This window comes from Polypterus senegalus, chromosome 3 (genome assembly GCF_016835505.1).
Source record: "Polypterus senegalus isolate Bchr_013 chromosome 3, ASM1683550v1, whole genome shotgun sequence".
Taxonomy (NCBI): Eukaryota; Metazoa; Chordata; class Cladistia; order Polypteriformes; family Polypteridae; genus Polypterus; species Polypterus senegalus.
The window spans coordinates 32,256,618-32,281,647 of NC_053156.1; the positions used below are offsets into that span (position 1 = coordinate 32,256,618).

Below are 25,030 nucleotides of genomic sequence, written 5' to 3' on the forward strand. Positions count from 1 at the left end.
AGCTGCATTGACCAATAACAAGAAACATCTGCTGATGTGAAACACACCTCCCAAAAAAAGTGATCTTGGAAGAGCTACAATCGAGAGTTGTTGAGTTGCAAACAGCTGGAAAGGGTTACAAAGGAATTTCAAAGAGGCCACAGTTGGACAAAATATGTGAAAATGGAGACGATTTAGTAGTATGGCTGCTCACCTTGGAAGTGGGCATCCAACTGAGATGACTTGCAATACAGAATGCTCAGTGAGACAGAGCACTGCAATAGTGGCTAAAGGCATGGAGGAATGTTTGGAATATAAACATCTGTTCGTGAGTCTACTATGCACAAAACGTTAAACAAGCATGGTATCCATAACAGGACACCTTGAGGAAACTACTACTAACAAAAAAAAAAACAAAATGCCTGAAGCTTGTCAAAAACCATCTTGATACTCCACAATGCCATTGGGAAAAAGGTCTTCTGGACTAATTAAACTAAGGATGAACAGTTTAGGAATAATATGTACGTATAGCAAAAATGGGCACTGCATACCAACATGACAACATCGTCACAATAATGATGTACATCATCTCTTTTTCTGACTTGGAGCCTGAGTGGCTTCCCATCATCGAGGAGCAAATGAATTTCCAAGTTTATTGAGGCATCCTACAGGATAATGTAATTGTGGCTGTAGATTTGGGTGATGTGGCAGGACAATGACCCTAAACATCAAAATAAATCTTCTATAGAATGGCTTCCATAAAATGAAAATCTCCCATGTTAGAGTGGTCCAATTGGAGCCCAGACCTTAACCTATTGGAAAGACCACAAGAGCTGCTCACACCAGGCATCCTAAGAATATGGCTGAGTTGAAATGGCTCTGTAAGAAGGAATGGTCCACAATCCCTCCTTAACATTGGGCAGGGCTGATCCGCAGCTACTGGATGTGCTCATTTGAGGTCATTGCTGCCTGTTCAACCAGTTGTTACATCCAAGGGGTCACTAACTTTTTCCATGGCACACTGTGAACATTTGGGTGGTGTGTTTAATTAATAAAGACGTGGAAGGTTGTAATTGCTTGTGTGTTAGCATTGTAAGCATGTTGTGTTTGTCTAAACCAGTTAATGCAGAAAACCACATGCATTCAAAGGGTTTACATCCTTTTTCATGCCAGTGCAGGATTTGTTTTATCATTGACACACTGTGGCGTGGAGCAGCGCCTGATATGATTAAAGTTATCAATCTTGTGTCATTTCAGAGTCGTTCCCTGTGTTTAATCAGGATGGCTACTCTCCATTCACCTTTGCTGTTACTGGCTTTTAAAGCTCATTGCTCTTCTTATCATTTTTTTACAGCACACAGAAGTAAGGTGGTCCTTATATTTTCTTCTAGTCAGAGTGGCAGTTCAGGTTAAGCCTGGGTGACATTGGACGATTTTTCCAGCAATTTTTAACCGTAGCCTTCATTTACATAATTTGATTTTTTTTGCCAATGGAGAACTCCTTAACTAGACTTGCGCCTTTAATGGAGGTTTTAAGAAACTGGCTTTCTGCCTTAGCTGGGTTACTCACCTTATCCGGGTTTTGTGTGTCACTCATTGAGGTGATGATTTAAATTAAGCCAGCTGTCTTGAGGTTTAAAGTCCAGGGCCTTATCTACTACACCATGCTGCCTTGTTAATGTTGCCACAAAGGAAATATTAAAAATAAATCCATAATATTATTATGATACCCTTTTTTCCCCCAATTAGAGGGTTTCTGGGTGATGGCATGAATGTCATCAACAAGATCTGCACAATAGAGATTGGCTCCAGAGTAGTAGCACTTGAAAGTGTTTTGGACCAAGGACCACTTTAATAAAGTTACATTCACAGCGGACCACTTGAGTTTAATACCCACCGATTATCATAATTCTACATTTCTCAGGTTTACCTTATGAAATTCAAAAATAGTGAGCTTCAGATCCAACAATGATGGATTTTCATTTTAAAGGCCCAGATTTCAGATAGTTGCACTGATGACTGTCAGCTAGCAAACCGCTTGACTTGTGCATGGTACCACTGGTGGTCCATGAATGAACCGCAGTTTGAGAGTCACTGCTCTAGAATGCAGACATCTCTGTGTCATCCCACCAGGGAAATCCTGAAATGCTAATTGATATTAAAATAAATGTATGGGGCATGGGAGAAAAGTCGGATGGGAGCTGGCAAACAGTGCCAAGACATGACCCTGGATCTGAGCACTGAGGCAGGAGTGCCCACTATTTAGTTACAGTTCAAAACGGTGTACTTTAGATAATTGTTGTTTTTTAAAAGCTAAGTGCTTTTGAGGCCCCAAGACATGCCTATTTATGTATTTGCCACTGGCGAGTCAAATGTTTATTTTATATATAACCACTTTACAAGTTCAAGGGTACAATGCATTAAACTGAAAAAAGAGTGAATCAGTACAGTACAAATAAAAATAACAATAGCAACATATTTGTATCAGATTATTAGAATTGAATTTAACCTCCTAATCACTAACACAAGGCTGTTTAATTGATGCCATTGTTGATCGGTTCTTAGCAGTTCATTTCAGTGTTGCTTGATGAGATTAGATTAGATTTGACTAGACAAACTTTATTAATCCCATGAGGAAGCTCAAATGCACACAGCAGCTGAAACATACAGAACAAGAATACACACTCATAGGACAGATGATACAATCAATCAATCAGTCAACAAATAAATAAAAATAAACAAGTTGTGGGGGGAAAATTAAATTAAATGATTTTAGCACAAGGGCTGGAACATAACAAAATGAAAAAGAAATAAAGAGACCTGGATACTTTCTGGACCCCAGTGTATATGCTACATATAAATCCTTGTTTGGCAATGGAAGCGTGCTACTAATGATGTTGGCACTGGTGACGTAATGATTTGGAGTGTCTGTCACATGTCACTAAGCTAATCAATCATTCTGAACATTATGGAGTTCCAACTGTGATTTTTTTTTTTTTTTGTGTATCAGAAGGATAAAAATAAGACACTGCAGGTTTGCCAGCAGTCCACTTGATTCTGAAAAGTGTTTATTTCTCGAAAAGCATCGCCTGCCACTCGACATTTTTTTCAGAAATAGTTTGGCCTTCAGCATTTCTTTTTCTAATGTAGTTTCACGTATGCAGGCTTACAAGTGCAGTTTGTTGTGTGCAAGAGTTGCAATGGTTAAAAAGCGCTTGATCTCCAACACTCTTTATACTTCGAACTCTTGTGTAGACTTTCTAACCCTCTGTTGTACACAAACGTCTGCAGGCGGTATGAAGCGAGATCTCTTGCCGTATTGCAGCCATGAATTATGTGAGCACAGCTGCTTTATTAATTACAGCTTAACGAGCAGATTTACAGTTTTAACACTTTTTATGTTGGTTGATTAAGCAATTCAAGGAAGTCTGCACCCAGGAACTTTAGATATTAGGACAGTAATAGGGGACATAGCAGGTACGGTGTTATCGTTCACATTGTGTATTCATCGCTTTGCTTTAGTAAAATAAAATGCACGAGCAGAATGTAAGCCACTTGATGCACATCACCGTGCCTTGTAATACAAAATTCTGAATTTCTCCTTGAAATTAATAAACTTCATCTAATCTAATTGGCTGGAATAGCAAAATAAAAGTATAAAAGAACAGTCTGCAACACTCCATCAGTGTGTTTACCCTGACTGAGCAATGTGTACTCTTTATTGAATGCAGTAACTAACAAAGTGTTTGTTCCTAGGAAATATCATTTGAATCTACCAGAATGTAGTGCCTATGTGAAGACATAAAAGGTAAGTGTACACAAATGTAAAGAACATTGCTGAAAACTGTAAACATTAGTCTAGTTTTGGAAAATATGCAATTTGGGAAATAAACAAGAAAAACGATGAGGCAGGGCAATTTCTGGGGCAAATCTGTAACCAGCCAATGAATGGCATTCACTCTAATCTAAGAGTGGAGTGGTGGCTCTGAGGCTAAGGATCTGCACTGACAATTGGAAGGTTGCCGGTTCGAATCCCGTAAATGCCAATAGGGGACTCTGCTCTGTTGGGCCCTTAACCTGCAATTGCTGAGCACTTTGAGTAGTGAGAAAAGCGCTATATAAATGCAGAGAATTATTATTAATCAGCAATCAAATTCATTATTTTATTCATCCATATCAGTTTTACAAAACTTGCAGGTAAACTTTCAGATTCAGGGCAGGAATTAACTTTAGTCTGAACACCAGTCCATCTTCAGACTTCATTAAGTTAATCACATTTAGTTGTGATGGAGCATTGTTGTGATGTGTGGAGTACAAGTCACAGGAGGTTCTGCTCAACCTTTATAACGCACTGGTGAGGCTTTATCTGGAGTTCTGTGTGCAGTTTTTGTCTCCAGGCTACAAAAAGAATATAGCAGCGCTAGAAAAGGTCCAGAGAAGAGCGACTAGGCTGATTCAGGTCTACAGGGGATGAATTAGGAGGAAAGATTAAAAGAGCTGAGCCTTTACAGTTTAAGCAAAAGAAGATTAAGAGGTGACATAATTGAAGTGCTTAAAATTATGAAGGGAATTAGTACAGCGGATCGAGACTGGGACTTTAAAATGAGTTCATCAAGAAAACGTGGACACGGTTAGGAACTTGTTCAGGGGAAATTTCGTACAAATATTAGGAAGTTTTTCTTTACACAAAGAATGATAGACACTTGGAATAAGCTACCAAGTAGTGTGGTAGACAGTAAGACGTCAGGGACTTTCAAAACTCAACTTGATGTTATTTTAGAAGAATTAAGTGGATAGGATTGGCGAGCTTTGTTGGGCTGAATGGCCTGCTCACATCTAGAGTGTTCTAATGTAACTCTCCAATATCCTTTCCCATAGGGGCTTTCCTGGTGACGACAGGATCGCCTTTCCTAGGAATTTATCAATAAATTAGTTCAAAACTGAATGAAAACGGGGATTGCCACAGGTGCTGGTTACTTGATGCCAGATGATGCATAATTGTGATTGGTGTCACCTGGTGTGAATTTTTGTGAGTGTAAATATAACTTTGGATCATCTGTATGAAGAACATTTTCACTCCCAAGCCTCTTCAGAAGCTATCATTAGTTTGGCAGGGTCATCTCATTATAAAATTTATGTGAAATAGCTGTGACTGTTTTTTTTTTTTTTCCACAATTCTGTTATTTTTTTATTTTATTTTTTGGTAAATTGAGCCACTATTTTGTTCACTAAACTTTTTATTTTGACAGTGGGGTTGCACTGAACCACTGACGCCACACAAGAGGTTAGTCTGAAGACAAATGCAGAGATGTGTTTCCAAGGCGTTTACAATTATTTTATTTTTTTTGGTCCGGATCTAGCCTTAGTTTGACTGTTTTATTTTTATTTTAGGCTTTACGTTTATTTTTGCATACAACAGAGGTCCAGTTCTTATGTGCACGTACGTTTCACTGTAGCCACTGCTGGTGACTGTATTCCCCTTGTAGCTGCCGAAATAAGGTATGGTCAAGCACGGGTAAAACGCGTGTCTAAAGAAATCTCACAGTCCAAAAGTTTGTTTTGAAAATATTTAATGAAAGTTAAAAGCAAATAATCCACACAAGAATAAAAGAAAAAATAGTTAGACACGTAGAATAAAAGGTAAAAATAGGAAAAAATTTATCTTGTCTTAAACTTAGCTTTTCTTGAGAAACTTTAGTTATTTCTGTACTTAAAAGTTTTTTACTTCTTCCTCTCTACTTAAAGATTCTTAAATTCTTATATACTTAAAGATTCTTAGTTGCTGCTTCTTTTGTATGTTTTAGGCATCCAGCACAGTACGTGAATTAAGTGCTGTTTTCTTACATATTTACTTCACACACTCAAAAGGCCCGTAAGCCGATTGGCACATAGACATGTGCCCAGGCACGGTTTAAAACCTTATGCCTTCCACACCTTACTCAAGGCAAGGCTGGTCACTAACTGAAGATTATTGTTTTAGTCAAAGCTGTTAGAAATGGCAGGAATATACCAATACAATTCTATTTACGGGGGTTATTGGAACCTCCCATAGATTATGCATTGTCATCTAGTAAAATATTCATGAATCTTATAGGACTAGGAAAATGGCTCTTATAGCCCTAGTTTTCCTCCCAACATACCTTGCAGACTTGAAAGTGGTCTAATCCAGGGTATCCCATGATGCGTTCCATTTACCTTGTATGTCGGATCTGGGAAGGACATCACACCCGGTTTGATCAAATTCCAGTAAAACTTTTGGTAAACCAATATGGATTCATCCTGGAGAATGTTTGTTGTACTAGCATCATTGGAATACATAACAGTTGGTAACAATGCATTACGCAGTATTTTGCACATCCAAACACTGCATCAACATGTCCATGGACAGAAGCTGGAGAGCACTATGCATATGACTGATTTAATAAGACACAAATAGACCGAAGTGCTAATAAACACATACCCCTTGGAGTTAGAGCAGAGGGTCAGCCATTGTACAGCACCCCTGGAGCAAATGCAGGTTAAGGGCCTTGCTCAAGGGCCCAGCAGAGTAGGATCTCGTTTGGCAGTGACGGGGATTTGAACCGGCAACTTTCGGGATGCCAGCGCAGATCCTTAGCCTCAGAGTCAACACTCCGCCCTTAAGCCTGTGATGTATGTCGCCATTTTGAACTGACGTCATTATATGAAGATGGACAAGCACAGACTTGACAGACCAGCCCTAAGTTTCTGAGTTCAAAATCCAACTTAAGGGGACAGTCCAGCTGAAAATCCAACTAGGAGCTCTGAAATTCTGACTTACTACTTCAAAGGCACTATGGGTCGGATCAAGGGTTGCCATCGTTGGGTCGCATAGGGTCGTATGCCGCAAATTTGAAGGGTGAAAGCCTTGATGATCGATGGGGATTGCTCTGACAATTGGGATATTAATCTTCAAGGCAGAAACACCATGACGATTGTCCGTCAGTTATGATGGGGGACCTCCCCTCCCCACATCCTTACAGTCATCAAATTAGTTGGTCTGAAAAACACTAAGAAGGGTAAATTTGGGTTATGAGAAAAAAAAATGTTTAAGAAACCCTTGTCAAGCTGATCATCTCCGGACTTTCTGTAGCACCGCTTTGTCTTTTTTTTTTTTTGTAGTATGTAGGCCCCGTTCCTTAGATTAAGCATAAGCTGCTCACATCGGAATACATTACCTAGTTGGCTGTCTTCATTGCTTCTGTACACTGTGCAGATGTTGTGCTCTTTTTGCACTAATGCACATTTATAAAGTCAGTCATTCTCCAACCCGCTATATACTAACAGAGGGTCACGGGGGGTCTGCTGGAGCCAATCCCAGTCAGCACAGGGTGCAAGGCAGGAACAAATCCCGGGCAGGGTCCCAGCCCACCTCAGGGCACACACATAGACACCCACACACTAGGAACAATTTAGGATCGCCAATGCAACTAACCTGCCTGTCTTTGGACTGTGGGAGGAAACCAGAGCACCCGGAGGAAAACCATGCAGACACCACGCAGGGAGGACCCAGGAAGCAAACCCAGGTCTCTTTACTGTGAAGCAGCAGCGCTACCACTGCACCATCGTGCTGCCACATTTTTAAAGTAGTAACCAAAAATACAGAACAAAAATTGTTTATTTGTACAAAAAAAAATGCTTTCCTGCTCTTGTTTTCCCAAAGGTGGAAAATAAGAACGCACACAAACTTAACATCTGGCCAGTTGGCAGGGAAGGAAAGGAAAACTCGATCTCCTGTTGACAGCATTCCAGAAGAAAGTAAACCTCTGGGTGTCCAGAAATCTTTTGGAATTGATTATGTCGGACATTCTTAATCCCAGTTAGGGGTGAAGACAATGTGGCTGCAGTTTTTCTTGTTAACCAATTTTATAGCGAAGTTGAGAATACTGAATTTAAGAGACCCATCTCTGCATATCACAATAGGTTACTATTCCTAAATTTGCTTGTTAACATTTATTGTCAAGATACATTCTTTAAAATAATCTCACCTTAAATAGAAAAGCATTTTCACTGTTGGTGTGATAAAGTTAACCAAGGACAGTTAATTGGGCAGGTCCTCCACAAGGTTATTAAAAATGAAAACAGATAACACATTTAAACGGAGAAACACTAAATAAACGTGTTATTGTGATTCAAATTATTAAGGTTAGTCTAAAAATCAGTGAATTCGTAAATTTAAGGAAATAAGGCATCAAGTTAAAGATTTAAAGGCAAGAATGTGCCATTTTACTAAAGCTCCGGAGTTTGTTTTTTCTGTCCTACTGACCATCAGACCTCACTTTACTCTTAGTTATTTAGTATTGCCTAATTTTGTTTTTGTTTTTGTTTTTTTTATATAAACTTTTCATTCTTCATCTTGTAAAGCACTTTGAGCTACACCATTTGTATGAAAATGTGCTATAGAAATAAATGTTGTTGCTGTTGTAAAGCATTGATTAGTGTTAGGCACAGTCACCACAGTGGTCTCCAGTAGCAAGAATAACAAAACACTGGCTAGTGAGGTGGGCTGTCGGATCCATTGCCTGCTTAGACCTCTTTCCTGCTTTTCCTTAGTCTATTGTAGCGCACACTAATGTAAAAAAGGAAGGGACTTCAAAATGTTTTTATATATTATAGAAATGCTGTTTGAGTCCCCAGTCAATATCTCTTCTGGAATAGAAATAGGTGGGAGGCGAGGAAAATTGGACAGATTTTGTTTAGCCAAGTTTCTAATTTGGAGATCGTGAAAACTGTGTTGATGGGAGACTAAATTTGCAGTGTAATTGTTCATAGGATGCAAAGACATTATTTATATTCAAATCTCTAAATGATTTAATCCCATTCGTTTTCTAAACATTAAAAATTGCATAAGTTCGAGAGGGTGGAAAAAAGTGTTATCATGTAGAGGTGCCACAGATAAAATATTCTCTAACTTGAAATGCTTCCTACAAAGGTTCCATATTCTGAGTGAATGAAGGAAAAGTGAGTTGTTAGTAGATTAACGATACCTTCTATTTACTGGGGTACAAAGCGATGAATATGAAGAAGTGCTACAGGATTTTATTTCTATTGCAGACCAAGCTAGTGTGTGTTCTCGTCTTTCAACATGTTGTATTTGATCGATAGGGGGAAAAAACTAGATGGGTTAACATTCCTTTAGCAAGTGCACGTGTAGGAAGTATTTCTATTTTTTTTTTTTTCTTCAAGTCGCTGTATGTACACAATGTCACACTAAAAGACACTGTCAGTTGCCAGTAAGAATACTGACTTGTACTTTGGGAATACAACTCCACTTAATTAAACCATATTTGCTACACAGTATCATGAAGGATGTAACCTAAAGGTGAATCACAAGTGACATGAATCCCTCAGGGTGGTCATGGGAGCGGTGGGTGCTTCAGGAGTATTTGGTACCTGGCCAGCTGTCTCAAGGCTATCCAGTCCCTGTACAACCGGAGAGAAAGCTTCGTATGCATTGCCGGCTGTAAGTCAGATTCATTCTCCCAGGGTTGTAGGATTCTGCAATGGCTGACCTTTGTCAAAGATTCTTTTCATACTTTATGGACAGAATTTCTAGATGTAGCCAAGGAATGGAGGGTATCCAGTTCGGTTGCCTTGGGTTCACATTTCTGCTGCTTTGCGGATAATTTGGTCCTGTTGGCTTCACCGGGCTGTAACCTCAGGCTTGCACTGGGGCAGCTTGCTGCTGGGATGAAGATTAGCATCTCCAAGTCCGTTGTCATGGTTCCCAGATGGAGTGCTGCCTCCAACAGAGGAGTTTAAGTATCTCAGGATCTTGTTAACAAGTGAGGGATGAAGGGAGCAGAAGATCAACCGGCAGATCTGAGCAACATTCACAGTTATGTGGACATTGTATCTGGCAGTTGTGGTGAAGTGGGAGCTGAACCGAAAGGTGGAGCTCTCGATTTACCGGTTGATCTACATTCCTGCCCTCACCTGTGGTCACAAGCTGTGGGTAGTGAACATTAGAACTAGATGGCAGAAATGTGCTTTCTTCACAGGGTATCTGTGTTCAGCCTTAGAGATATGGTGAGAAGTGCAGACATTTTGGGAGGAGCTCAAAATAGAGTCACTGCTCTTCCGCTTTGAACTGAGCCAGTTGAGGCGGTTCAGGCATCTTATTAGGATTGTTTTAGGCATGACCAACTGGGAAGAAACCTCAGGGCAGACCCTGGACACACTGGGGAGATTACATCTCTCAGCTGGCCTGGGGATGCCTCAGTATTCCCTGGAGGAGTTGGAGGAGGTAGATGACAAAAGGGATGTCTGGGAATCATTCCTTAGATTGCTGCCCCTGCGACCCGGACCTGCATAAGTGGCACATAATGGATGGAAGGTGAATCACATACTTAAGGGAGATCACCAGTAGAAACAAAGAGTGGGAATCTGAAACAAATTACTGGCGCATGAAGTTGAAACAGAAACCTTGACAACCCTTAAGAAGTATCTGGGTGAGGTACTGAGTGCCATGGACAATTTGGTCCCCTCTCATTTGTCAAATTTCTTATATAATGGCACAAGAGAAAGTCCAGAGACAAGTGACTACACATTCTCCTGATTTTAAGTGTACAAGTTATGAGGAAGAACCAACGGAACTGAATGTTATCATTTGCTTAAACTGTGAATTAAGAGGCAACATGATAGTTGCTTAGAATTTTGGAGGATTTGGTAGTCTGGATATGAGCTGCAAAATGAAAATTACAAAAGAACAAATCTGGAGTCTGCTTAGGTTAACTTTTGCACAAATGTTAGAAAACATTTACTCACATTAAAAAAACTTCTGATAGATGCAATAAATTACCAAGCAGAGCATCAGTGCTCCGGTTAGGTAGCTTGGTATTGACAAGCTGTGCTGAGCTCAGTAGCTGATTCTTGTCATGTAATAGTTTGGGCTCCATCTTTATCAATTTGTTATGCATGCTTGGTTTATTGACAACTCTAAACCTGCCCGTCATTAACCCTTTAAACTAATTTTTGTCCATTTTATATTACTTTGATTTAACTGTCCATCCATCCATCCATCCTCTTCCGCTTATCCGAGGTCGGGTCGCAGGGGTAGCAGCTTAAGCAGAGAGGCCCAGACTTCCCTCCCCGCCACTTCTTCCAGCTCTTCCGGAGAATCCCATGCTCCCAGGCCAGCCGGAGACATAGTCCCTCCAGCGTGTCCTGGGTCTTCCCCGGGCCTCCTCCCGTTGGACGTGCCCGAACACCTCACCAGGGAGGCGCCCAGGAGGCATCCTGATCAGATGCCCGAGCCACCTCATCTGACTCCTCTCGATGGAGGAGCAGCGGCTCTACTCTGAGCCCCTCCCGGATAACTGAGCTTCTCACCCTATCTTTAAGGGAAAGCCCAGACACCCTGCGGAGGAAACTCATTTCAGCCGCTTGTATTGCGATCTCGCTCTTTGGTCACTACCCATAGCTCATGACCATAGGTGAGGGTAGGAGCGTAGATCGACTGGTAAATTGAGAGCTTTGCCTTACGGCTCAGCTCCTTTTCACCACGACAGACCGATGCAGAGCCGCATCACTGCGGATGCCGCACCGATCCGCCTGTCGATCTCACGCTCCATTCTTCCCTCACTCGTGAACAAGACCCCGAGATACTTGAACTCCTCCACTTGGGGCAGGATCTCTCCCCCAACCCTGAGAGGGCACTTCACCCTTTTCCGGCTGAGGACCATGCTCTCGGATTTGGAGGTGCTGATTCTCATCCCAGCCGCTTCACACTCAGCTGCGAACCGATCAAGAGAGAGCTGAAGATCACGGCCTGATGAAGCAAACAGGACAACATCATCTGCAAAAGCAGTGACCCAATCCTGAGTCCACCAAACCGACCCCTTCAACACCCTGGTTGCGCTTAGAAATTCTGTCCATAAAAGTTATGAACAGAATCGGTGACAAAGGGCAGCCCTGGCGGAGTCCAACTCTCACTGGAAACGGGCTCGACTTACTGCCGCAATGCGGACCAAGCTCTGACACCGTTGTACAGAGACCAACAGCTCTTATCAGGGGTCCGTACCCCATACTCCCGAGCACCCCCACAGGATTCCCGAGGGACACGGTCGAATGCCTTTCCAAGTCCACAAAACACATGTAGACCGGTCGGGCAAACTCCCATGCACCCTCCAGGACTCTGCTAAGGGTGAAGAGCTGGTCCACTGTTCCGCACCAGGACTAAAACCACACTGTTCCTCCTGAATCCGAGGTTCACTATCCGACGGACCCTCCTCTCCAGAACCCCCAATAGACTTTTCCAGGGAGGCTGAGGAGTGTGATCCCTCTATAGTTGGAACACACCCTCCGTCCCCTTTTAAAGAGGGGACCACCACCCCGGTCTGCCAATCCAGAGGCACTGTCCCGATGTCCATGCGATGTTGCAGAGACGTGTCAACCAAGACAGTCCTACAACATCCAGAGCCTTAAGGAACTCCGGCGATCTCATCCACCCCGGGCCCTGCCACCAAGGAGTTTTTGACCACCTCGGTGACTTCAGTCCCAGAGATGGGAGAGCCCACCTCAGAGTCCCCAGGCTCTGCTTCCTCATTGGAAGGCATGTTAGTGGGATTGAGGAGGTCTTCAAGTACTCCTCCCACCACCCACAACGCCCGAAGTCGAGGTCAGCAGCGCACCATCCCCACCATATACGGTGTTGACACTGCACTGCTTCCCTCCTGAGACGCCGGACGGTGGACCAGAATCTCCTCGGCCGTCCAAAGTCGCTCTCCATGGCTCTCCAAACTCCTCCCATGCCCGAAGTTTTGCCTCAGCAACAACCGAAGCCGCGTCCGCTTGGCCTGCCGGTACCTATCAGCTGCCTCCAGAGACCCACAGGACAAAAAGTCCTATAGGACTCCTTCTTCAGCTTGACGGCATCCTCACGCGGTGTCCACCAACGGGTTCGGGATTGCCGCCACGACAGGCACCACCACCTTGCGCCACAGCTCCGTCAGCCGCCTCAACAATAGAGGCACAGAACATGGCCCATTCGACTCAATGTCCCCACCTCCCTCGGGACGGGTTGAAGTTCTGCGGAGGTGGGAGTTGAAGCTACTTCTGACAGGGGACTCTGCCAGCCGCTCCCAGCAGACCCTCACAACACGCTTGGGCCTACCAGGTCTGACCGCATCTTCCCCACCATCGGCCAACTCACCACCAGGTGGTGATCAGTTGACAGCTCCGCCTCTCTTCACCCGAAAGTGTCCAAGACATATGGCCGCAAGTCCACGACATACCACAAAGTCGATCATCGACCTGAGGCCTAGGGTGTCCTGGTGCCAAGTGCACATATGAACACCCTTATGCTTGAACATGGTGTTCGTTATGGACAATCCATGACGAGCACAGAAGTCCAATAACAAAACACCGCCGGGTTCAGATCGGGGCCATTCCTCCCAATCACGCCCTTCCAGGTCTCACTGTCATTGCCCACGTGAGCATTGAAGTCTCCCAGCAAAACGAGGGAATCCCCAGAAGGTATGCCCTCTAGCAACCCTCCAGAGACTCCAAAAGGGTGGATACTCCAAACTGCTGTTCGCGCATATGCACAAACAACAGTCAGGACCCTTCCCCACCGAAGCGGAGGGAGGCCACCCTCTCGCCCACCGGGTAAACCCCAATGCACAGGCTCCAAGTCGGGGAGCAATAAGTATGCCCACACCTGCTCGGCGCCTCTCACCGGGGGCAACTCCAGAGTGGTAGAGAGTCCAGCCCCTCTCAAGGAGATTGGTTCCAGAGTCCAAGCTGTGCGCCGAGGGGAGTCCACTATATCTAGCCGAACCTCTGACCTCGCGCACTAGCTCAGGCTCCTTCCCTTCAGAGAGGTGACATTCCACGTCCCAAGAGCCAGTTTCTGTAGCCGAGGATCAGACCGCCAAGGTCCCGCCCGCCACCACCCAAATCACACTGCACCCAACCTTCTTGGCCCCTCCCATAGGTGGTGAGCCCATGGGGAGGAGGACCCACGTTACCTCTTCGGCTGTGCCCGCCGAGCCCCATGGGTGCAGGCCCGCCACCAGGCGCCGCCATCGAGCCCCACCTCCAGGCCTGGCTCCAGAGGGGCCCGTGACCAGCGCCCGGCAAGGGAAAACGTTGTCCAAAGTTTTTGCTCTTCATCGGAGGTTTGTTGAACCGCTCTTTGTCTCATCCCTCACCTAGGACCAGTTTGCCTTGGTGGTTCTACCAGGCATAAAGCCCCGGACAACATAGCTCCTAGGATCATTGGGACACGCAAACCCCTCCACCACGATAAGGTGACGGTTCAAGGAGGAGATTTAACTGGCTATAACTTTATCATCTTTCATTCATTGTTCATGTTCTGTACAGCCAACCTAAAAAAAATGATCACAAAAGTGTGAATAATTATTGACTTACTCTCGTATATCTAATGAAGAATTGTGCAAAAGCCTCTCTAGGTGGCAAATAGTTTATAGGAGGTGTGGAACCAAATCCGAAGAGCCAGCATGTCTTGTTTGTCAAGCGACCCATCCACCCTCGAGATCAATGATTGGGCCCTCACTTTATGAAAATTGCTATTCTGATTGGACAACTGATGAGAACATCGCAAAAGTATTCTTAGTATTTCATTAGTATAAGAGTTACAACTTTGTAATTATTCTTCCTTCTCTGTTCTGTTTTTTAGAGATCTTAATAAAAACACTGTAGTGGCAGTTGTTAGAACATTAGAAAAATTTTAACGAAAAACCTTCAAAGTTCACCAGTCCTATTCATTTATATTATTCAAGATAACATCATGTTGAGTTTTGAAAATCCCTAGAGGTCCTACTGTCCACCACACTACTTGGTAGCTAATTCTATATGTCTGTGGTTATCTGTGTGAAGAAAAACTTCCTAACATTTGTGCAGAATTTACCCTGAACAAGTTTGCTGTGTCCCTGTGTTCTTGATGAGCTTGTTTTAAAGTCACCATCTTGATCCACTGTACTAATTCCCTTCATAATTTTAAACACTTCACTCATGTCTCATCTTAATCTTCTTTTGCTGAAACTGTAAAGGCTCAGCTCTTTTAATCTTTCCTTATAATTCATCCCCTGTAGCGCTAGAATCAGCCTAGTCGCTCTTCTCTGGACCTTTTATAGGGCTGCTATGTCCTTTTTGTAGCCTGGAGACCAAAACTGCACACTGTACTCCAGATGAGGCCTCACCAGTTTGTTATAAAGGTTGAGCAAAACCTCCTTGGTCTTGTACTCCATACATCAAGGCTCTATATAACCAGAGCCTGTCTGTTAACCTTCTTAATGGCGTTCTTCCAAAATAAGGTCAGACGTTTCTCTTTCAGAAGTTTTACACTGTTAAAATATAGATACAGTATGTTGTTTACAAATGTTGCATTAAAATAAGTTGCAAAATCCAGTAACATTTTTAACAAAAAATGTACTTTGACTGGAGAGGAAAGTTCAAAGTTTGGTCCTATGTTCTTTGAAGTTGCATGCACTCAACATGATCACCATGTGTAGCGCAACAAACATCAAAACTGTAGACCATTTCTTGCCACACACGAGTCAACTGGTCTCTACTTATTGAAATCACAGCTTCCACAATTCGATGTTGCAAATCTTGAAGATTAGCGGGCATAGGTGGAACAAACACTCTTTCTTTAATGTACCTCCACAGATGATAACTGCAGGGGGTAGGGTATGGAGACTTGGGAGGCCATAAACGATTAGCACAATCTTGTTGTCCACCTCTTCCAATCCATCGTCCTTGAATGGTGTCGTTCAGGTAACGCCGGACCTCCAAGTGGAAATGAGACGGGGCACCATCTTGAATAAAAATGAAGTCATTCGAATCTTCTTGAATTTGAATTTTAAAACTTTGAACTTTCCCCTATCCAGTGATGTGTGGAATGTGTTTCTGTTTTATACAGTTTGTTTGAAATACATTTTTGAAATCTTCTCTTTCATTTTGAATAGCCCTGTGTGTATTGAATATATATATATATATATATATATATATATATATATATATATATATATATATATATATACATATATACATATATATATACATATATACATATATATACATACTAATAAAAGGCAAAGCCCTCACTGACTCATCACTAATTCTCCAACTTCCCGTGTAGGTAGAAGGCTGAAAATTGGCAGGCTCATTCCTTACAGCTTACTTACAAAAGTTGGGCAGGTTTCATTTCAAAATTCTACGCGTAATGGTCATAACTGGAAGCTATTTTTCTCCATATACTGTAATGGAATTGAGCTTGAAAGCCATGGGGGGCAGAGTTTCATGTGACATCATCACACCTCCCACGTAATCACGTGAACTGGCTGTCAACGCAGTATGTATAAAACCAGGAACAGCTCCAAAAATCGCTGAAGAAAACATGCATTATATAATTGAGAAGGCAGCGAAAAAATAAGAACCGAGCGAGTGACATATAAAACCATATTTATGAGTGCTGCTACTTTGGAAACAAAGCACGGTGTAAACCTAAAATTTAAATTAAGTTCATAGGGTATAAACGAGAGTTTTGATCACTTTGTAACTAAGTTAAAATTGCAGGTGAACGGCTGTGCTTATGCAAATTCCGAGAGACTGTGTTTGTGGGGGATTGACAGTTAAGGCGGGTGGGAGAGTCACGGCATCATCTCCCCTCCTATTCACCTCATTTCGCTGTGAGCTGAGCTCTGCAGCTAACGCCGTCTTGAGGAACCAACTTTGTGACGCTGCCACCAAATACTCACAGAAAAATCCACAAGTTAACACACACGCTGTCTTTTGAGTTTCTCCACACTGAATCCTCCAGGCACTACTTACAAAAGGTTACATTGACAATCGTGTTACGTTATTTTTAAAATGTTTCCTTTTCTTAGCACAAGCACAGCTGAGAAGCTTCGATGCATGTGCTCCATAACGCGTTAAAAAATAATGCATTTAATCACACTTTGCATTCCAAACAAAGGGGAACTTCTGTCAATGCATGATTTCTTGGTACACCGATTACATTGATCAGCGCTTCCCGATTCATTTTACCCTCGCACCACCTTAGTTTGAGAAGAAGTATGAAAAAATATGAGGTTAACACAGAAAAACAGATCACCAATTGAAGCTTTATGAATAATCAAATTGCCATCAATAATTGTTTTGGTAAAGCCATACTCAGTGTAATCCTCCTTCCATTTTATAATTTTTCCGCGACTAGCAATGATTAAATGAACGGTAAAAAAGTAAGAGCAAAGCGAGGATGACTTATTCAGGCAGGCAGGCGACAGCTCAATAGCTCGAATTTGGATTTAAGTGGGTTCTATTTAGTCGCCAGAAATATCTTTGGTAGGAATGGAAGTTGAATTTTCTTTAAATTTCTATGGTAAAGAAAAAGCTATGAAATGAAGACTAAATTTAACTATATAAAGTCAAAACTTGTATATATAAAGTCATTCCCGAATATATAAAGTCAAAACTTGATTATATAAAGTCACTGTCGGAATAAATAAAGTCAAAACTTGAATATATAAAGTAAGCGCTGCAATATATAAAGTCAGCGTCGAATATACAAAGTCAGCGCTGGAATATCCATCCATTTCCCAACCCGTTGAATCCGACCACAGGGTCACGGGGGGGTCTGCTGAAGCTTTCGAGGCAACTCCGGCAAGCTTGCATATTGTAATCTTTTTAGTTAGCCAATTAAAGGTGTCATTTTGCTTGACTTTTAACTACTATTTATAATGGCTAACATGGTACAACACCCTAGTACTACAAACAGAAATAGTTGAAAGATTGAAAAAAAAAAATTAGAAAGTGGATTGTGGTGTCATTTAAAAGTTGAAACACCCATCTCATTTACCTGATAATGGTCTGTCCATCAAATTGTACAAATTTGAATCAGGACGTTCAAGAAAGTCATGGGAGTGGATTTGGTGGTCGGGTGTTGTAGTAATACAGCAATTCGCCCATCTAAGGTGGGGATGGGAGAAAAACCTTGCAACATGGTATTGGAGTATGCAATATGACATTTTAACTGCAAAACACTATACTTTATAGAAATGGGGAAATTAATGATTTCATGCTGTTTTTTTTTAATAAAAAATAAATAAATAAATAATGTGCATCATTGTTCAGTCCCACTGGCGGGTCCAAAAAAATTGGGGCTGAGTTTAAAGGGTTAATATGACCTGTGACAGGCTGGCATTTTGTCTTTGTACTCTACGCTCCCATGGTATGCTGTGGCACTCTGCCATTGTTTTAATGAATAGATGGATATTAGAATATTCACACCCAATGCACAATGGGTCTCCTGAACATGAGTGTATCCAGATCAATGTCATGTATCCTATTGAAGTGTTTAGACTTGTGTCATTATACTGAAATAATTAAGTACAGACCATTCCCTAAAGGGGTTACATATTAAAAGTGAGAATGCCTGGTTTGCATGATTTTTCTCTGTAAAGATTTCCTAAAATTATTACAAACTATATTACATATATAAAAAGTAAGTCTGTCATCTACTATATAAATAGAGCCATAGTAAACATTTTGTAATTGACTTTCTGAAAGGCTGTTTATCCAAAGTAAAAGAACTGCTCATTCTTTTAGTCAAAATGGCTGGTAGCGTATTATTTTACTTATTTATTTTACTTGTTGGTGTTCTTTCATTAATTCAGTAGAGTTGCTTTTGTCTGCAAGGTGATCTGACACGAAATTAATTACAAGCTTTGAGTTCAGTTTAGACTCAAGCCAGTGGTGTTCAGGGTGGCCCTGATTTAGATATCGGTTTCATAGCCAATGAAAGATGTAATCGCAATATATAATTACACTGTACTACATTGTACTTCCCCAGATAGCTATAAAATAAATAACTTGCTAGTACACAGGAATGGTGATGAGAGAATTTATGTTAATATACCAATAATGCTGAAAAACTATTTTCTGAAGATTGGTGCATGCAGGCGGCAACAGATCAATAAGGAAATCTATACATATAAAAGCCCTCACTGACTCATCACCAATTCTCCTATTTTCCATATAGGTGGGAAGCTGAAATTCCTTGCAGTGCACTTACAAAAGTTAGGTATGTTTCATGTCCTATTGCAACACCCAAGGGGGGGAAACGGGTGCACCCCCTAAACTGTATATAGATAGGGGAAACTCATCCTCACTATTTCTGCGACATCCAATATACGTAGGAAGCCAAAATTTCCAATGCTCAACCTTTACACTATACTTACAAACGGTAAGTATGTTACATTTCTCGCCGTGCCCCATAACGCACTTTCGAAAATAACGTCTTCTTTTAGGCTGTTCTCACCATTATGCTGTAAGGAACTTTCCTTTTCCGGTTTCATTCCTTATTTCCTTTAACAGAGGATTTATTTCATGGCAGAGACGCACGAGGGCCACCCCTGGTCCCCCTTCCTTTTTTCACACAGCCGCTGTCCGTGCACCTACCATGTGGTTCGCTCCCTACCTACAGTATATACATTAACGACATTCTGCGCTCATGTGCCTCCTCACTCGCTTCCTTACTTTCCTCAGCTGCTGGTCGTGCTCACTGCTCCCTTCTTCTTTACTCCACCGCTTCAAGCCTGTTCACCTTTCTTCACGTCTTCCTGCTGGTGACTCCTGCCTTTTCATTTAGTTTCTTCACACTCTTAATCCTCCGGGCATGCCTCCACATACTCTACTTTTGAAGGTCAGCACACCAACTATGTTACTACGAAACTTACAACCACCAAAAGTTTTTAACGACACCAGGCTTCAGATCAAAGCTCTGCACAATAACCTCATTGAGGCAAATGTCTTCACTGGAACTGGCTCAGGGGAGACTGGATTTATTCCTCACATCCAATGTTTCCATTTCTTTTTCATAACTGCTTTAACACACTACTTCTTCGCTGAGAAGTGCGGGTATTTTGCTAGTAATTTAATAAAGGAGACAGAATGAGATGTTATTGGTCCAAGAAAATCCTCCATGGTTTGTAATACAAGCAACTGCACGTGTCCAACCCAGAATTGTTGAACTTTATTGTATGAGGAAAAGTTGATCATTATCTGTACTTTTGTGATAGTTTTGTTTAGTTCAGCTGTACAGCTTTCCCCCTGCACACGTTTGAAAACATGGTTTTCTGTGGTCGCAGTAGTAAATTTTCAACCATGATCAGTCAGTTTCTCCTCTTGTTTTCTAGAACTAAACATGGTCGTTCTGCTCTGGGCTTGCATCAAAGAAGAGCCAAGAGAGCAGTGATCCTCTTTTTATGGATTTAAGGTGTAGCAGGGGTCATAATACTCTTATGTTCTTCAGAATCAGGGTATGGGCTTGCACATTGTTGTTGGTGGTAGTGGACGTGGATAGGCATCCTGCTCCTCCTCCTTCCCTAGCACTTGTCTGACCATTTTTGAACTTCTCGATCCATTTGTGAACACTTTGCTGTGTTAAAACACAACCTTTATATTGGGTAGAAAGCTTTCTATGGATTTTGGCCTATAAAAACGTGGATCACTGCAAAGCTTCAACTTTAATTGTCAGTTTCACTTGTTATTTTCTAGAAGTAAATATGACCACAATCCATTTGCTCCAAAGAGCGATGAGTTATGATCTCTTTTTATTGTCCAAAATCCATAGGAGGCTTACTGTCCAATATGGTGGCAGAGTTTTACCACAGCAAAGTGTTTACGAATAGATTAAGAAGTTTAAAAATGGTCAGATAGGTGTCTACTATCAATGACAACACTGAGCAAGTCCGTACCATTGATTCTGATGAACTGATGAGGATCTCCCTGGTAGAAGTTGAGCCAATTATAGGTGTTTGCTGCTTTTCTTTGGTATAAATGGAGAGAGGAGTGGCCATGTTTACTGTTAGAAAACTTCAAGAAAAACTGACTGATTGTGGGTGGAACTTGACTACTGTGAATACAGACACACCACATTTCCACATGTGCGTGGAGAAAGCTATATAGCTAACCAAAACAAAATTATCATGAAAGTGCAAGTAATTATTGATTTACTCTTGTATATATAATGCAGAATTGTACAAATGTCTCACCAGGTGTTATTTATTGAAGGTGTGGGTCTAAATCTGAATATCCATTAGAATGATCTAGACAAGAACGGGCCATTCAGCCGAACAAAGCTCGCCAGTCCTGTCCACTTAATTCTTCTAAAAAACATCAACTCACGTTTTGAAGATCTTTAAAGTCCTACTGTCTACCACACTACTTGGTAGCTTATTCCAAGTGTATATGGTTCTCTGTGTAAAGAAAAACATCCTAATGTTCATGCAACATTTACCCTTAAGTTTTCATCTGTGTCTCCGTGTTCTTGATGAACTCATTTTAAAATAACCATCTCGATCCACTGTACTAATTCCCTTCATAATTTTAAACTGTTCAGTCATGTCAGCTCTTAATCTTCCTTAGCTTAAACTGTAAAGGCTCAGCTCTTTTAATCTTCATAACTCATCCCCTGTAGCCCTGGTATCAGCCTAGCATCTCTTCTGTGGACCTTTTTCTAGTGCTACTATGTCCTTCTTGTAGCCTGCAGACCAAAACTGCACACAGTACTCCAGATGAGGCCTCACCAGTATGTTATAAAGCTCCAGTTCGATCATACCCTTTTCTTGCTTCCTCATGGAATTCCATCACATCAGTAAAGCATGACCTCTCTCTTCTGACCTCATGCTGACTGTTCAGAATAACTCCTGTTCTTGCCATGTTTTGCTCAATCTTATCCTTAATAATTCCTTCCATTAATTTACCTGTGATGCACGTTGAGCCTGCTGGCCTATAGTTGCTTGGATCTGCCCAGTCACCCTTTTTATATAACAGGATAACATTTGCTGTTCTCCATCATATAAAAAGGGTGACCAAGCAGATTCCAAGTTAACATGAAGAAGAAATGCAATTGTTTTGTTTTTTTTTGTTGTTTAAATTTTCCTTTACCTGCAGTGAATTAGCATCCCATCGAAGGTCAGGTTCCACACAACCCTGTAATGACAAAAGTGTGTACAGAAAATAAACAGCTGAACATAATTTATTCACTTTCAGTCTATCTTATAAACAAGATACATTTAAAAACACAGTACTACAAGAAGACAAAATAGCCTCTGAGGCTTATGAGCAGCTCCTCGTTCTAAAAGAAAAGCAATGTCTACATGGATATTCACATTGTTTTTGAACAAATACAATGGTTAACTTGGGTGATTTTGATATTGTGCATTCATTTTACAATTTAGTAAATGCAAGATAGGAATGTTCATTATGAAGGGTTTTGGAGAATCATTATAGCGTGCTTGAGGCTCACTATAAGAAAGTGGCATACATTTTAAAAGGACTGGGGGTCTCTAATTAAAAAGCAATCTTAGAACTCTTGTAGGAGTCTCTGATAGGGGTCTTTTATAGGTTTACAGGGTCCCTGGTGGAGTTTGGATTAAATCTCTAGATGCGGAGCTTTAGAAGCTGAGTTTTGAAATCTGTGATTGAGTCTTTATAAAGATTGGGGTGCCTCATTAAGGGTCTCTGGCAAGGACCCCTATAACATGGCTACTAGTGCAGCTCCCACCATTTTCTGATAACATTGTAAGCTGTGGTTTACTCACCTTCAGTCAACCTGTTAAAGAGTTTTGGGGTCCCCAGTAATGACTACTGGGTGGTCTGTAATAGAGGGTCACAGCAAAGGAATTAGGGTTCCATAAGGAGAGTCATAATAAAAGTTTGGAAGTCTCTATTTAAGGTCATTTGGGGGTGTTCAGTATGGTGGCTTATAAAGGGTTTGGTAGAGGGAGGTCACTCATTGAGGGTCTTTATAAAGAGCTTGCCCCTCTAATAGCAGACCACTGTTAAATGTGAATGTGCCTTATAAAACACTCCAGCCAGGGGCATTATAGTGCTTCCCTATTAAAAAAAAGACTTGCATATACTTTCTAAAGTTTTTGGAGGATAGAGTCCCTGCTAGGGTGCCTTCAGGTAGTGGGTCATTACAAAAGGTTTAAACACGTGAGTGACTTCTGTAGACTTGAGCTGTCTATTGGGGGCTTTTATAAAGGTTTGGACTACTCTAGTCTAAGTGGGATTATTAAGGATCTCCATTGCAGACTTAAGCATTTCTAACATTTCAGTTGTCTGAGAAGACACAAACTAGGAAGATGAGTCACTTTTATCATCTTAATTTTTGGTGCTCTGTCATTTAAAGCCCAGAGTGCTGCTTTCCAGATTCTGAATGTTTCCAAACTGTAACCCAACTCCATGGCTTCTCTTGACTGTGCTTTCTTTCTTTCTAGGAGGTGCAGAGTGGCTGCAGTGATAGGCCAACTTTGGACACCTAACACCTGAGCCTCCCCCCTTTTTAGTGGGCTATGGCAGTGAGCATCATTTCTACCAACTCTGATCATCAGGATGGTCTTAAAGCGCCTCTCCTCGAATGCAATGGACTCTGTTGGCCAATTTCTGAGAGGCTCTCCTTTTGACTTTCCAACGCTGCCTGCTCCGATTCCTCAGTGAGTGTTCTGATGTCTGTCCTCCTGTGGGATCTGCAGGCTCAAATTTAAAGAACGTTGCCTTGATTCCATTTCTACATGTTACCTGATTTTCATTTTTTTCTTTGAAGGACATTAAAAAAGTATGTTTGTTTTGCCAATATACTGTATTTATTCATGTAAGCCTTCCAGGCCTTCTACGTGTTATTTATAACAGTTTTTTTTAATATGTCAAGAAGCATTAAAGCTTCAAAAATACTTTGTCACTCAGAATACACACCTTGGTGGCTAAACGTTTTCCAAAAAAAAAGAGAGAAGGCTTAGTGTGAGAAGAACAATAACAACCTGACTGAACATGTTTATGATTTAATGGAAGTCACATTATAAATCATTTATTTACAGAGCAGATGATTGCCAGAAGGTACGCAGCCATCCCTATTGATTTAAAGGCTACAGACTTTGAACGGTTGTATCCGTCACACTTCCCACCGTCACAAACCACCTTTAAGTACTCCCTGTACAACTTTAATAAAGACAATAAAATATGAATATGATGCTTCATGTTAACAGAGAGTAACGGCCGCAGATGCCATTCCATCTTCTGGAGGTCTCTTGACTGCTTAGCTGATTGAATAGATTTTCTAATAACTAAGGAAGCTTGAATGGTTAATTTAACTTCTTCCTAGCTCCATTTTCGTGTTTTCATGTCTTCTCGGTTTCCAGCTGGATTTTATTTGCACGCTTTGGTTTTTGTTTTTGCAAAGACATAGAATTCAGGTTAACTGGCCCAGTAGGAGTAAGTCTGAGGTGTGTGACACTTACTTTTGTACATATGACTTCTACCTGTCCTAAGGCATAGGCTGCTGACAATTGTCCTCCAGGTGTCTCTGTCCTGCACCTCTCTTTCCTGTTGGTGCCAAGTGAAGTCCGTCCTCATGGTGTCTGCCTCCAGGTCTTGGCACCATGTGTTTCTTTTCTTCCTCTCTTCTATTTGCCCTGGGGATTCCATGTCAGGAAGTGTCTGGTGATATTGCTGGGAGGTTTTCTGAGAGTGCGCTTAATCCATTTCAAGTAAGTTCCATCCTCAAGGTGTCTGCCTCTAGGTCCTGGCACCACATTGTCTCTTGCCTTCCTACCTTCTGTATTCCCTGGTGATTCCAGATCAGGACCGGTCTGGTAGTGTTGGTGGGAGGCTTTCTGTGAATGTGCCTATATCCATTCCAACTAAGGTCCATCCTCATGGTGTCTCCATCCAGTGACTGGCACCCCGTGTTGTTGCCTATCTCTCTTCCATTTGCTTTGGGAATTCCAGGTCAGGATCTGTTTGGTGATGCTGGTGGGAGGCTTTCTGAGAGTTTGTCAAATCCATCCCTATTTCTTCTATTAAGATTCCAGCTCCTGCAGACATCTGGTTTGTTCTGTGCTGATGGTCTTGGGCCAGCATATCCTGATCCTTCTTGGATGCGTGTTGATGAAGGTCTGAAGTTCCTTACTTGTCATGAATGTCATTCTTCGGGTCTTTACTCCATAAAGAAGGACTGATTTAACATTGGAACTGGATTTCCTGCCTTTGATTTGTACCTTCA

General features: G+C 41.8%; 1 protein-coding gene across 1 annotated transcript in view; it reads left to right on the top strand.

Annotated features, from left to right (window-relative positions):
- The window catches only part of dvl2 (dishevelled segment polarity protein 2), a 154,731-nt gene extending 130,738 nt beyond the window's left edge, over positions 1 to 23,993 (top strand). Inside the window, exons 16-17 of the mRNA XM_039746912.1 lie at positions 3,736 to 3,787; positions 23,250 to 23,993. Of these exons, the coding sequence (XP_039602846.1) occupies positions 3,736 to 3,749 (14 nt within the window). The 3' untranslated portion in view covers positions 3,750 to 3,787; positions 23,250 to 23,993. The remainder of the gene's footprint in view (positions 1 to 3,735; positions 3,788 to 23,249) is intronic.
- Positions 23,994 to 25,030: the final 1,037 nt, after the last annotated feature.